Source organism: Lissotriton helveticus, chromosome 5_1, assembly GCF_964261635.1.
Source record: "Lissotriton helveticus chromosome 5_1, aLisHel1.1, whole genome shotgun sequence".
NCBI classification, from domain to species: Eukaryota; Metazoa; Chordata; class Amphibia; order Caudata; family Salamandridae; genus Lissotriton; species Lissotriton helveticus.
The window spans coordinates 622,799,929-622,812,700 of NC_136065.1; the positions used below are offsets into that span (position 1 = coordinate 622,799,929).

At 38.4% G+C, this 12,772-nt stretch overlaps 1 protein-coding gene across 1 annotated transcript in view; it reads left to right on the top strand.

Moving 5' to 3' along the window:
• DNAJC16 (DnaJ heat shock protein family (Hsp40) member C16) overlaps positions 1-12,772 on the top strand; it is a 221,859-nt gene that overhangs the window by 130,430 nt on the left and 78,657 nt on the right. Inside the window, exons 8-9 of the mRNA XM_078642994.1 lie at positions 5,101-5,231; positions 10,881-11,064. Of these exons, the coding sequence (XP_078499120.1) occupies positions 5,101-5,231; positions 10,881-11,064 (315 nt within the window). The remainder of the gene's footprint in view (positions 1-5,100; positions 5,232-10,880; positions 11,065-12,772) is intronic.

A 12,772-nucleotide genomic window follows, 5' to 3' on the forward strand; every position in this document is an offset into this window, starting at 1 on the left:
TGGTGGGACGACAGGCAGAAGATAACCAAACAGTGTTAAAAAGCAGGAAGGAACACCTGGTCGGATTTGAATTTGGTCTTGGTACAGATTAATATTGTCCTTTTGCTTCAACTTTTGGCACTTAAGAGGTTATTTTGATTACCTTCTATCCCTTCCAATCCTTAAGCAGTAGCAATGTAGGTTTTCTAATGATCCATTCAGTCTGTGTTGTGTACCATTTACTTGATGATCTTGTAATATTCCAAGTGCATTATGTTCTCAATAGTTATTTTCCTCAATCCTCTTCTTTCCTCTCTATGTAACATTGCTTTTGTGTATTTGTTTTCAACCTTTTTATCCACTGACATTTTGATGTTGGTGAGCAGGACTGCCATGACATCGCTATTTCACCTCTTGCAAGCACTAGGGCTAGATCTGTGTGTTTACTAATAAAGATTTTGGCTTTGGGAATAATCCCAGTAAGCAATCCTATGATGGTGAAATCTCAACTTTTTAAAAAACTGTTCTGGCTTTTTCCTTCTTTCATTCCATTAGCTCTCTATTATTGTGCACTGCCATACCATATGGAAGAATTTTGCATTTTCTCTCTCACATCTAGGGTATTGCAGTTATCAGACTTGTTAATTTCTGTCTGGGTTCAATATCCTCTATGGACATAATTAATTTATAAGCATTTGAAACTTGCATTCCTGGATACTTTATGGCCTTGTTCTAGTATAATTAACCATTCTTTTTCTTGTTATTTGTGACCTATATTGGTTTCCCAGTTTATTTTTAATTTATATTTCGAGGTTTGAATAAGATCCTTCTAGAACCAATTTATTTGTCCTCTGCCATTACCCATCAGGTATCTAAGTTGTATTACTTCACGTTTAGGTTCTCAGTCTTATGTTACCCTACGTTTGGCAGATGTATGTCTAGGTAATCTGTAAAGAAGAAATTGTCCTGTGAGTCCATGTACATCTATTAATTCTTCCTCTCTGTGTATATGTCTCTCATGGTTTCTGTGCCCACCTGTCTCCAGTCCCTCAGCTGCCTACATGTGCAATTGACTTTGTCGTTATTCCTGCAAGTAGTACAGCAGCACATAATCTGGAATTAGTTTGGATGTTTGGCTCTTTCTGCCTCAACATTTTGTGGCTCCTCGCATTGTTGGAGTAACGCCTTTAGGAAGTATTACATGAATTAGTAGTTTATTACGTTTATTGCCTTTTATTTCATCTTTAAGGTTTCATATAAAATGTACGCCTGGACATTCAGAAAGAATCTTAAAATGCATTAGTTACAGTGTAACTCATAATCTTCAATAAAAGCTTTAAAAAGTCTGACATTTTTGGCATAAACTGATGAGAAACGCGATCACCATTGAACTAATCATGATCAAAGATGTCAACCGAACAATACAGGCTGAAAATATGGATGAATTTGGTTAAAATTAAAAAGAACCTTTGAGGTAAAGTGTTTACTTTTCTAAAAAGGAGGTCATGCACTTGCTTGATGAGAAATGCCTTCTGTAATTGTTTACTGGGTTTGCACTCAATTTTGTATTGACATTACTGTATTAGGAACCCCAGAGTTTTCTAGTAGGCAGTAATAACACACTTGCATGAATAAAAAAAACACACACACACACAAGCCTCTGAAAGAAAACTCATTCAATGACTTTGTCTTCCTGCATCGATGTTGCTACTGAAAAATACTCTGGGGCCTTCTTTGTACTAAGTAACAGTATATCTTTCTGACCAAGGTAATTTCCAACCAATTTTTTGTTCTTGAATTTGAGCTATTTGTGAATCTTTCTTTAAATATATGTGCAGAAAGCTGAATCTGCCAGAAAGATAAAGTGGATAGCCCAAAATCTCATGTCAGGTGGCATTGGGAAGTGGCTTTACTGTCCACAAATTAATTTCTTTAGATAACAAAATAATGTGTCATGGTTATTCACTTACCTAAAGCAATTGGGTTGTCATATGGGATTGAGGAGTTCAGCTTCACATGAAAAAGGTTTACAGTTGGTTTGGTCATGGATAATGTATTCCTTTGCATCTTTTAACAGCACACCATATATATGTGACTCAACATGAGCAGAAGTATTGAGTTGGGTCAAATTTAAAGTTGGCACAACAGACTTATCCAAATAAGAATGTTTGCTTACCTATTCTGCTTCCCTAAATGCCATGTCACAACTTTAGTCAAATGCCCAGAGACTTCTTTGTTGGTTTGTTTTCTGGATCCTTATTGTTAATTAATTCCTTAAATTGTACTCATGATACATTGCTAAAGCATGCTGCAAACCAGTAGAAGATTAACTTATTGCCTGCATGTTTACATTATTGATGCTCCAGTTTCGTAGAAAAATATCTACCTCATTTAAAGTTGTTAGAAGACCAGCTGTATATAAGCTGAATATTCAAGGGACCAAACTGCAGCCTTGTTTTACCTCTTTCTCATTTTCTTAGTGATCTGATTTTTCGAGCAGATTTTTATTTGTACCAACATCTTGGTATGCAATTGCATACTAAGGTTTATAAGTGATGGCTCTAGATAACATTCAGCTCTTCCCATAGTTTGACCATCTAATGTGTCAGATGCTTTTGCATAATGGATGTAACAAATAGTTTCCTTATTTGTTTTTTGCTTTGCTGCATATTTTTAACCAAAAGCGAAACTGCCATTTTGTTGTTACAGCATACCTCTACTTTAAACCTTTATGAGTACAAGGGAGAATGTAGTTTTCATTAGCCCAAACGCTTAACTTGTGTGGTAAGAGTTTAGAAAGTATTTTTCATTGCTTTCTACATACGCAACCAGAGGATAATTTTAAAGTTTTCTGCCATCTCTTTGTCGGTTGGGCTTGGCAGCTTAGATTTTCACACACCTTATGGGATCAACAAAACAAAGATCTTTAAGAAACAGTCCTAAGGAGGGGCTTTGGATTCTCTTAATTGTTGAGATCCTTATGTACCACATTTGATTGAGTAAAAGTTGTGTGATACTGCTGAAAAGTAATTTTTTTATTAGGATGTATGTCTTGTAAAGTTTTTATGCTGCATACTATAGGCTTGAATAAGTTATGGTGACAAGCCTGGGATGCCATTTCTAATATGCCATACGTGTGTTGTGTTATTATGCAAAGTTATGTCAAAGGAATTAGTGCTGTGTATTTATTTTGAAAAGCGTATGCATGTAATAGGTGTAAAGGTGGATTGTTATTACACTGTGGTAAAACTTGTACACTGGGATTTTATGCAGAAATGTATAGCTCACTGTGGCGCGCAAAGGTTTCCCTACTGACTCTTCCACCCAAACACTGCAGGCAGATTTGCATTGTGTTAATCTGTGTTAGCTTCTCTTAGGATGACTTGTATATTGTTTTACCAGCCACAATTTTGTAAATATTTTATGGGGTTTGGCTTGTGGGGAAGCTTATGCTCAGTGGAGTAGGCCTAAGTTGGTTATTTTGATGTCGGAGACAAATGCTATAGGCCTGATTAGTTCACTGGGGAAGGTTATGTGCGGTGCCATTGGCCTTACCTGGTTATTATGAAAGGTTAAAGTGAAGACAATAGGCCTCACTTATTTTTTGTGAAAAGCTTGTCTTAAAGCCAGTAGCCTTTGTGGGTGAATTGATATTACATGTGTTAAAGGCTATTTAAAGATGTATTGATATTACACTTTGTAAAAGCCTGTTGACATGTATCTTTTTCACAGGCTTATGTTGCTGACAAATCCTGGAAGTAACAGATTTGCAGTGTAATATGTCTTGCTAGTTTGGCTTTCTAAAGAGGAGTTGTACATATATTTGTTTTATAATTTTTAATTTGGCTTATGGGAAAGTTTATTCTGAAGGCTGTAGGCCAGAGTTGTTTATAGTGACAAGCCAGTGGTAAAGTATGTTGACCTGCTTGGTTCATTGGTAAACTTTGGTCAGGTGTCGTGTATGTGATGTGGTTATTATGAAATGTTAAAACAAAAGTAGCAGGCTTGCTTATTTATAGTTAAAAACAGTAGCCCTTTTCATGGGTGGATGGTAATTATGCTGTGTTTACAAAATGTAGAGAATAATTTTGACACATGGATATGGCCTGACAAGCTCTCGTAATCAAAATAGGTTTATTAAAATACATATATAGAGGGACTTTGGGTCAACTTCTTTAGCTATTGGTTTGAGAGTCACTAACATGCTGTTTACATCCGTAACAGCATTTCGCATGGGGCAGTGGGTTGGCCCACTTTCATTTGGGGCTACAATCCTTTGCGTGACAGCTTTTTGCCTGATCACGCGTGCACATCTACCTGAAATGGAGTGTAGAGTGCACAGTATGATGTTAGCAGCCTGCTGTGGGTTTGAACATAGGGCCTGGCAGCAAGCCAAGCTCTGTTGCCAGAATGCCATGTGCAGTGTGTGGTTGGCTCTTCCTGTGGGGGTTTTCTCCTGGGTCTGGTCATAGACGAGGCCCTGCGTGTGCGGTTGGCTTTATGTATGGTAATAAATATTAATTTACTATTAAAAAAAAAAGTAGAAAGTCACTGAAAAAAACAAAGGTTAAAGCAACGTTATAGTTAGGCGTGATAAAAAGATCTGCTTCTGTTTAAACAAAATAGTAAATAAACCTTAGAAATTCACAGGAAACAACAAAGGTTAAAATGATGTAGTTAAGTGAGTATGCCAGTGACAACATTAGCGCTTTGAACGCAAACACAGAAAAAGTTATATGTAGTATAGCTAACTATAACTTGCGCCCCCGCCATGCACTGCTTATGACCTCACATATGACATCATTCATGACATATTCTTTAACATCATTAATGACTTCACTGATGACATCTCAAAGGACACCATTGATGATCGCACTAATGACTTATTGGCATGTTTCTACTCGCAGTCTGTTGATGAGCAAGAATTTCTGGGCACCTTTCCCTAAGATAATCTTTGAGAGGCTTAATGGGGCACGGCATAACCCACCATCTAGGGAAGGGTGCCACTGCCAGATTAAACTCTTAAAGTATTGAGACATTTTGTTGCTGAACTGATGCCTGAGGTAACTCCTTTGCATCTTCCTTTACTGGTGGGTTAATATTCTGTATTTTGTTTTTCAGGCACGTGGCATGAAAAAGCAGATTGTGGATGATTTCATTTCAAACAACAAATTCCTGCTGGCAGCCAGACTGACCAATCAGAAGCTGTTTCAGGAGTTGTGTCCTGTCAGAAAATCACATCGACAACGAAAGTGAGACATGTTGTGGACTGTGTGACACTAGCATGCACTTTCTTAATCACCCTTTCAGGGAACTTTGCCTCTGTGTCCCATCTGATCATTGATCATTTCCAACACTAACCAACATATTATCCCTTCTGTCACACAGATTAACACTCCTGATTACCCTCTTTCACCCCATGATGAAATAATATAGTGTTATCTGAACTTGCATGTATGATCTTTCCTATGGCCTTGTTGTCCATTTCACTTGTTTAACGAAACATTTCCATAATGTTATGCTTTTTCCATATTGTACTGTTTATTCTTTCCACCTACCACCCCTGTCTGCTGACATTTTAGTCTTGCCAGTAATAATACCCTCTTAGTCTCCTGGTCCAGCATACTTTATCACTTTCCACCTACTCCATTTTTCTTTATAGTAAAGTACACATCACCTTAGAGTAGTGGTTTGACTTTTGTGGACCCCCACCTAATCATTATTGGAATCCGGGGGGATTTGCACCACAAAACAATACACAAACAATATAAAATCAAACATTCAGCAAAGAAATACACAAATGATGAAGTAGTTAATTTAAGTCCCAAACAAATATAAAAATCAAAACTTACATTTTGATATAAAGGTTGGAGCTTCTCTAAATTCAATTACATCCTCTTATTGTCCATACTATATTCTGTTTGATGCCCTTCTCCCATAAATTAATCTGAGGATACTAACTTAATTTTTAGGCTCCAGTTTCAAATTCCTTCACATTTAAAGAACGGTTTAAAATGTTCACTTTTACATTTTGCTTTTTTATTTATATGCACTGTACTAATCCGTTAATATTATTTGATTTTCTTAGCAGTCGCACACCCTCTGAGTAGGCTTCGAGGACCCCCAGGGGTACCCGGACGACAGGTTAAGAAACACTGCCCTGGAGCATGTGTGCATTTAGTAGTACTCCCTTTTGGTTAAAATAAATTCCAGCTTTTATAACAGCAATTTGTAGCAGTTTAATAGCCAGACCCTTAACTGACCTGGCACAAATGTCCCGACAATATCTATTATTAGTACTATAACAGCAATGGTTTAGTCTTAAAGTACTTATTGCCACATTCATTGCTCTACAATCCATTGATTTTTTTTTTTTTTAGAAAGTTTTTTTTTTAAACGAGTAGGTGGGTCATTAATGGTGTCTTCTGTACTTACTTTACAGCAAAAATGTGATTGTTTTGGAATACATTCTTTTTTTAAAGAATCTTTAGAGATTTACGGTGTCAGGCTTTTCCACACATTCTTTAATCCACAAGAAATTACATAGTACAGTTTTGACATACTTGCAGGCCAGTAAACTAATGAAACTAGGCAAGAATTAATCCTGAAACAACTTGCATATAGCCACCTGGGAACATGTCTTTTTCCAATGCTGGCATAAAGTTGGTCCATTGAATTACTTTCAAATGCGTCTGAGATTACCGTTTCCTGTTCCCACAGTTTCCTTCATTTCCCTCCCTGAAGATGCTTTCATATATGCTGATGGAAAAATATTTATTATTATTAGTTTGGTAGTTATTTTGTGGCATTTTTATTTCTGTGGTGGTAACTACCATTGCCATGGCTTTGCAGCATGTTGCGTATCTGGGCACCCTTTCGTGCTGATCTTGGAATCGCATCAGTCAGAATGGAGCGTCCATAGTTTGCTATGTCTTGGGATTGTCCAGTGTTCATTTTTCAATGATTTGTGTATTGATTGAATATAGAAAGATCTAAATTGTGGGTGTGTCACGAATAGTCAATTGCTCAGTTAGAGAATCTTGGTTATTATATATACATTCCAAACCAGGTCTGTTTTATGATGAGACTCATGCTTTCTTTTTCCTACTTGTTTCTTGGGTATAAAATGATCAAGTATGTGACAGTGCCATTGATTTGGCACTGCTTTACCAACTTTATTGCTTTGATGCCCTGTTAGCACATGCTACTTGGGACTACTTTCTAGTATGCAATATCTTAAAATTTGTACATGAGATTGAAACAATAGTGTGTGATGTTATTTTTAGATGTAGAATGCTGTTGTATGTACGATCAAGACACAAATGTGAGATATCAGGTGTGCTGGTTGTATTTGGTGAGAGCTACCTGTACGGAGCACCGCAGTAATTCTGTGACTCTATGACACTGGTTTTGTCACATAATTATAAAATTACAGTACTAGCCACATAAAACACAATGAGCTGTATAATTATCAGGTTTTAAGAAAAAAATTATATTTCTAGTGTGAACATATCACTTTGTGTTTTCTAAAACTCCTGACATGCGGTACAATGCAGTGGTAAACTCTCGGCAAAGCTTAACTGGTTACATATCGGGTGTAGAGTTCCTCCCTGTAAGTTTGATTGCACAGGTTAATACTGGTTTTTGGTTTGGAGATTGGAAGTAGTTAATAATTTTGAAGCTAGCCAATCACAGATACAGAAGCGTGCCAAGAAGCAAATTATAATTGACATATTGTAAGGGGTAGATAGATTCCTTTAACTAGGCTCATTGATTGCCATTGCATCTTTCTTTGCATGGCCCTCAACTTTAAAATGGCCAGATTCCTATGGCATCAATATCTATTAAACACTGGCCAGCTAGAAAACGTGAAGAGAGTCCATTGAATGTTTTTCAGAAATATTTGAGCAATTGCTGTTTAGTAAAATTCTGGTAAGCCGTTTGTGTTGTACACACAATGGTGGTTCCTGAGGATGGAGAAGATATGGAAGTACAACAGCTAAGAAACTTCTTGCTTGGCACACCAGACAATAAAATACAATCATGGGATCTTCATTGACATTCATGTACTAAGATTAGGTCTCTGTGGGATCTCTGAACACTTTAACAAGATAACCACTCTCTCTCTGATTATGTCCCTTTCTTTCCTGGTTCTTCCCTCCCACTCTTTCTCTTCACCCGCTCCTTTCTCCCTGATTCCTCCTCCCTCAACTCCCCCTCTTTTTTCTCTCTCCTCCTCCTCTCTCATTCTTCCTTCTCTGTCCTCTTCTAATCCCCCTTCTCTTCCTCCTCCGTTCTCTTCCACTGCCACTTATTTTTCTCTTCTCATCCTTTTCTTCTTTCACCTCTCCTTCCTACTTCTTTCCGTTGTGTTCAGCCCCTTGAGACCTGCTTTCTAGTTCTGATCCACAAAAGCAGAGGAGGTTTCTGAGGTTGAGTAAATAACTAGCTCATGTTGTAGCCTATTAGAGGAAAGCAGTTTGGCATGTATATCTGTTTCTTAATAGTCTAGCCTAAATCCCCAGCTGTAATTACCTTGCCAGGGACCGGCTATTGAAACATATTTTTATGGATGTTTAAAGGATCACGTTTACACATAACCCGCTGTCAGTAGTTAGGGGACAGTCACCATTTTTCACTACTCCACTAGATCCACACTCGCCTTCCCAACTACTCAAGAAAACCTGTCGTGTCCCTGTATATAGCAGTATGACTGCTCATCCCATCAGTCCTATCCAATGGAGCATCAAAGAATGGCATAATAGCCCACATTGGAATCAAAACTAAAACATCTCTTTGAATACCATATAATCAGTGCACCTTTCATTATGTTGAATCAGTACTCCCCCAGTCATTTTATGTGTTAAAAACAGTTAGGCTGGATAGAGAAACATATCACCTTGCTAACTCTCATGTGCTTTTAAGTCTTCCATGGCCTTTGGGTACCACAGCTCAGGTACCACATGTCTCTCCATGGTGTCCGCAATTTTTTTAATTTATTTACTGGCAGTGACTACCTTCGCTGTGAGGAGCAATTTGGGAGACCAGCTTTCCGATAAAGGGAATTTCCTCCTCAATGTTGAGGTTTTATACCTCGGATAGCCTAGACTGGATCCTCTAATGCAGTGATACCCATTGTCTGTTTAAATGGAGCCAGGAGTTTTTTCCTAAAGCATATGCTATCCTATACATGACCACCAAATATGAAAGGTCAACTTAGGAACCAGCCATAGCATGAGAACATATTTGCTAAGCCCATTGGACGAAAGAGACTTAAAATGCTTGCGTTCCTGCCAAAAGACCTCACATTAAATTCTGCCTTTCACAAATATACTAGGAGCTTTACATTTCTGGATCTGAATCAGTCCATGGTGCAAACTGAGGATAAGACTGATCATGGAGCAGCCAGGCATATTTTCTACTAAACATAAAAGAGCGGGTGTTGCAGACTTCAACCAAAGACACTACTACTTATTCTTTATAAGGAAAATATGTTGCGTGAGTTCGCCGGTTGAAGTGCATCCCAAACTGGCCGCTTACAAAGTATAGCAAATATGTTGGTGGATGCTGCAAATTGGAGATCATACAGGAAAAGTTATAGAAAATTATAGTTTGCCTCCATACAAAAAAACATTTATTCCAAAACTTGTATCACTGGTTCTGTCAAGGGAGGTTCTGGAAATCATTTTAAGTTTCCTGCCATACCGTCTATTACCAGGCTGGTAATAAAGCTGAGACAGAGCAAAAGCAGGACGACCCTGAAAGCGCCAAGGTGGCCAGACAAATTTAGCTCGCAGACCTACTCTACATGTCTTTCCAAGTGTCTGCTAGAAGACAAACTATGTTTTTGTTTATAGATTAAATATATTTAAATATATTTGGGTAGCAGATATTTTAAAAGTAGGCTGTCTGAAACTTAAGAATTTGGTAACGTAAATGATTGAAAGCTTGTGTTGAGCATCAAAATGTTTGTTTGGGAGACCACAGGTTGGTGCCTGCTGGACTCAGTGTCTTAGTAAAAAGGGGTCCTGTGATTTACGGTTTTCTTGCGATACAACACTGTTGCCTGGGAGTTAAAGGTAGCCTTGAGGCAATCCTTGGATAGTATAGGGGATGCTAATGCATAATTTAGTATGCGTCACAGCAATGCTTGAGGCGTATGAGACTTGTATATTTTTTTTATTATTGCTATATCTTTATGATGCTATAATGTTAAAGAGCATGTTTTCTGCAATACAAAACCTAGCCCATGAATTAAAATGATATTCTCCAGCAAAGAAAGAATGCGCCTACATTTTGCCACAGGTTACATGACTATCGGTGCATAGGGACAATGTTGTTTTCCTGAATTGCAATATTTTAGAAGTACCTCATCCATTGGTAGCGGTCTTTCTTCCCTTACGTTTCTTTCTTCATCTTTACTTGACTGGCTTACCACCCACATTCATCATGACTTCCACTGAAATCCTGCTGCTACTACTACTCTCTGCAGCTTGGTAGGGATAGAAAATGAGGAGCAGCAGGCATGAACAATGTAGTCCTGATGTGAGAGACTGGACAGTGAGCTACTAGACCTTCTAATGGGGGTAGGCACATAAGGAACATTGGGTTTGCTCGTTACATTTGCAGCTTGGGGGTCTCAGTATATGCAAAAAACATTGCGCTGGAGACTTTGGTTGAGACATGTTATCTACCAGGTGTTGGCTGAGCTGGCCTACCAGTATGGAATATCAATTTAAAGATGAAAACGTGTGCACACACACTAGTCCCCTGCATCTTTTGTTACTTTTTTCCCAAACTTTATTTTTTATTACAGTTTTTTTACGTGTAGCACCTATCCTGCTCAGTGTAGTGTTTCCATTCTCTTTCTGTGTGGTGACCATGTCAAGTTTGCATTTCAGGTTCTGTGTCATACTCCTAACTGGAGAGGGAGCAAATTTTCATAAAACCTATGAAGCATTCCTTTCCTTTGCCTTGGCAAATACCAAAGATACAGTTCGGTTTGTGCACGTTTTCAAGGAAAGACAACCAGAGTTCTCCAGTGCATTGCTGTCCAAACCTGAGAAATTCCAGGGAAAATCTGCAGTAAGTTTGTTTTAAATCCTTTTTCACAAAAATGCACGTTTAAGTCACCAAGTTGGCGGTTTGCTTTTCCCAAGGTATTTATTGTGACCAATCCCGTAAAGAAAATAGCCCAGAAAATGAAATGTATTTGCAGGTTTTCAATGGGTTTACTTCAGTCCTAGATAAGAGAGAAAGCCTGCTTTTGGGCCTGACCTACCTCTGTTGTGAATTATGTTAATAGAGGGGAAAAGGCTATATTGATGGAAATGAGTCTTGTACAGGGATTTACAATGTATTACTAGGGCTCACTCATTGCTTATTCGCCCTTTACAAAAATGTACCAGAACATACCACTAGAGATAATTGCATCATGGGAATATGTTTTTCCCAGGTAAACTTCTCTTGCCCAATGAGAAAGTTATATTAAAAGAAATGTTATATTTTATGTTACACATTTGTGTGATCACTGTGCTGAAATGTAGTCTTCCTTAGGAGTGTCTTTAAACGCACACTGAAGGTCCGGGATCTTTTTAAGAAGCACGCAGCCCTATGGGCTCTGCTGCAATTCAAGACTGTAACATGCATTATAAACAGAGATAACAGCATGCACTAAAATACAGAGCTATTTTGCCAGAGACAAAATATAATTAAGCAATGCTACTAGTGCTGTTTAATAAACTGTTAAGTTTGTCAATTTATAGATGTGGATTTTTGGTTCGAAAGTACCTCCTCTGTATGGACATTTTTATTTATTTGTTTTATTTTACTGTTTCCAGAAAGCCTCCATTTTCACCTCATAATTGACTGAACATCTTCAGATCTATTGTTCCATGTATTTATTTTCTCCTCAGCAGAGTACACAACTCTGCTGGACATTTCATAGACTTGTAATATACTCCCACCCATTATAACTGTGTTTTCCCCTGCCACTCTTTCAGGCTATCAGAAGGCAGTGGTTGGTGACAACGGGTTGTGCAGTCAGCGGCATAGGATCTTTTACTTTTATACCTGGGTGCGGTTCCTCTAACCCTCTCATGGACGGTCTCCGGTGTCGTTCACTATTGCCAGACTCTAAAATCATTGTACCTTACTTTGTTACACGACTATTAGAAATCCATCCTGCAGGCAAAATCGGACTACTTCACCTCTAAAATTCTTCTCTCAGCCAATAAGCCTAAAGACATTTTCTCTATTGTCCACTATCTGTCCACCTCTGAAAGAGTCACCCTTAAGCCATCTCCTTCGCAAGTCCTCTGTAACTCCCTAAACGATTATTTCATCGACAAAATCACCACAATCAAAGTCAACATCCTCCCTCCCTTACCCAATTCTCCTGCCCTGATCCTCCCTCGAACCCCCTCCTTCTGGAGCAGTTCCTCCAGATATCTGGGGAAACTTTTTCCACGTTACTCACCAAAGTCAAATCTGGGTCCCCCTCTGATAGTTGCCCTGTCCATTTACTTAAAGATATTTTTTCTGTTTGCTGCGACCCCCCGTTATTACTTCTCAACAACTCCCTCGTACATGGGACGGTCCCTGACCTCTTCAAATCTGCTAAAATTATTCCCATCTTGAAGAAGGCAGGGGCCGACCCGTCTTCTCTTTCTAACTTTCGTCCTGTTTCTCTGCTACCTTTCTTGGGGAAAATCCTGGAGAGTCATGTTACAACATGTCTCAGCTCCTTCATTGAGAACACACACTTTTTAGACCCCCATCACGCAGGCTTTCG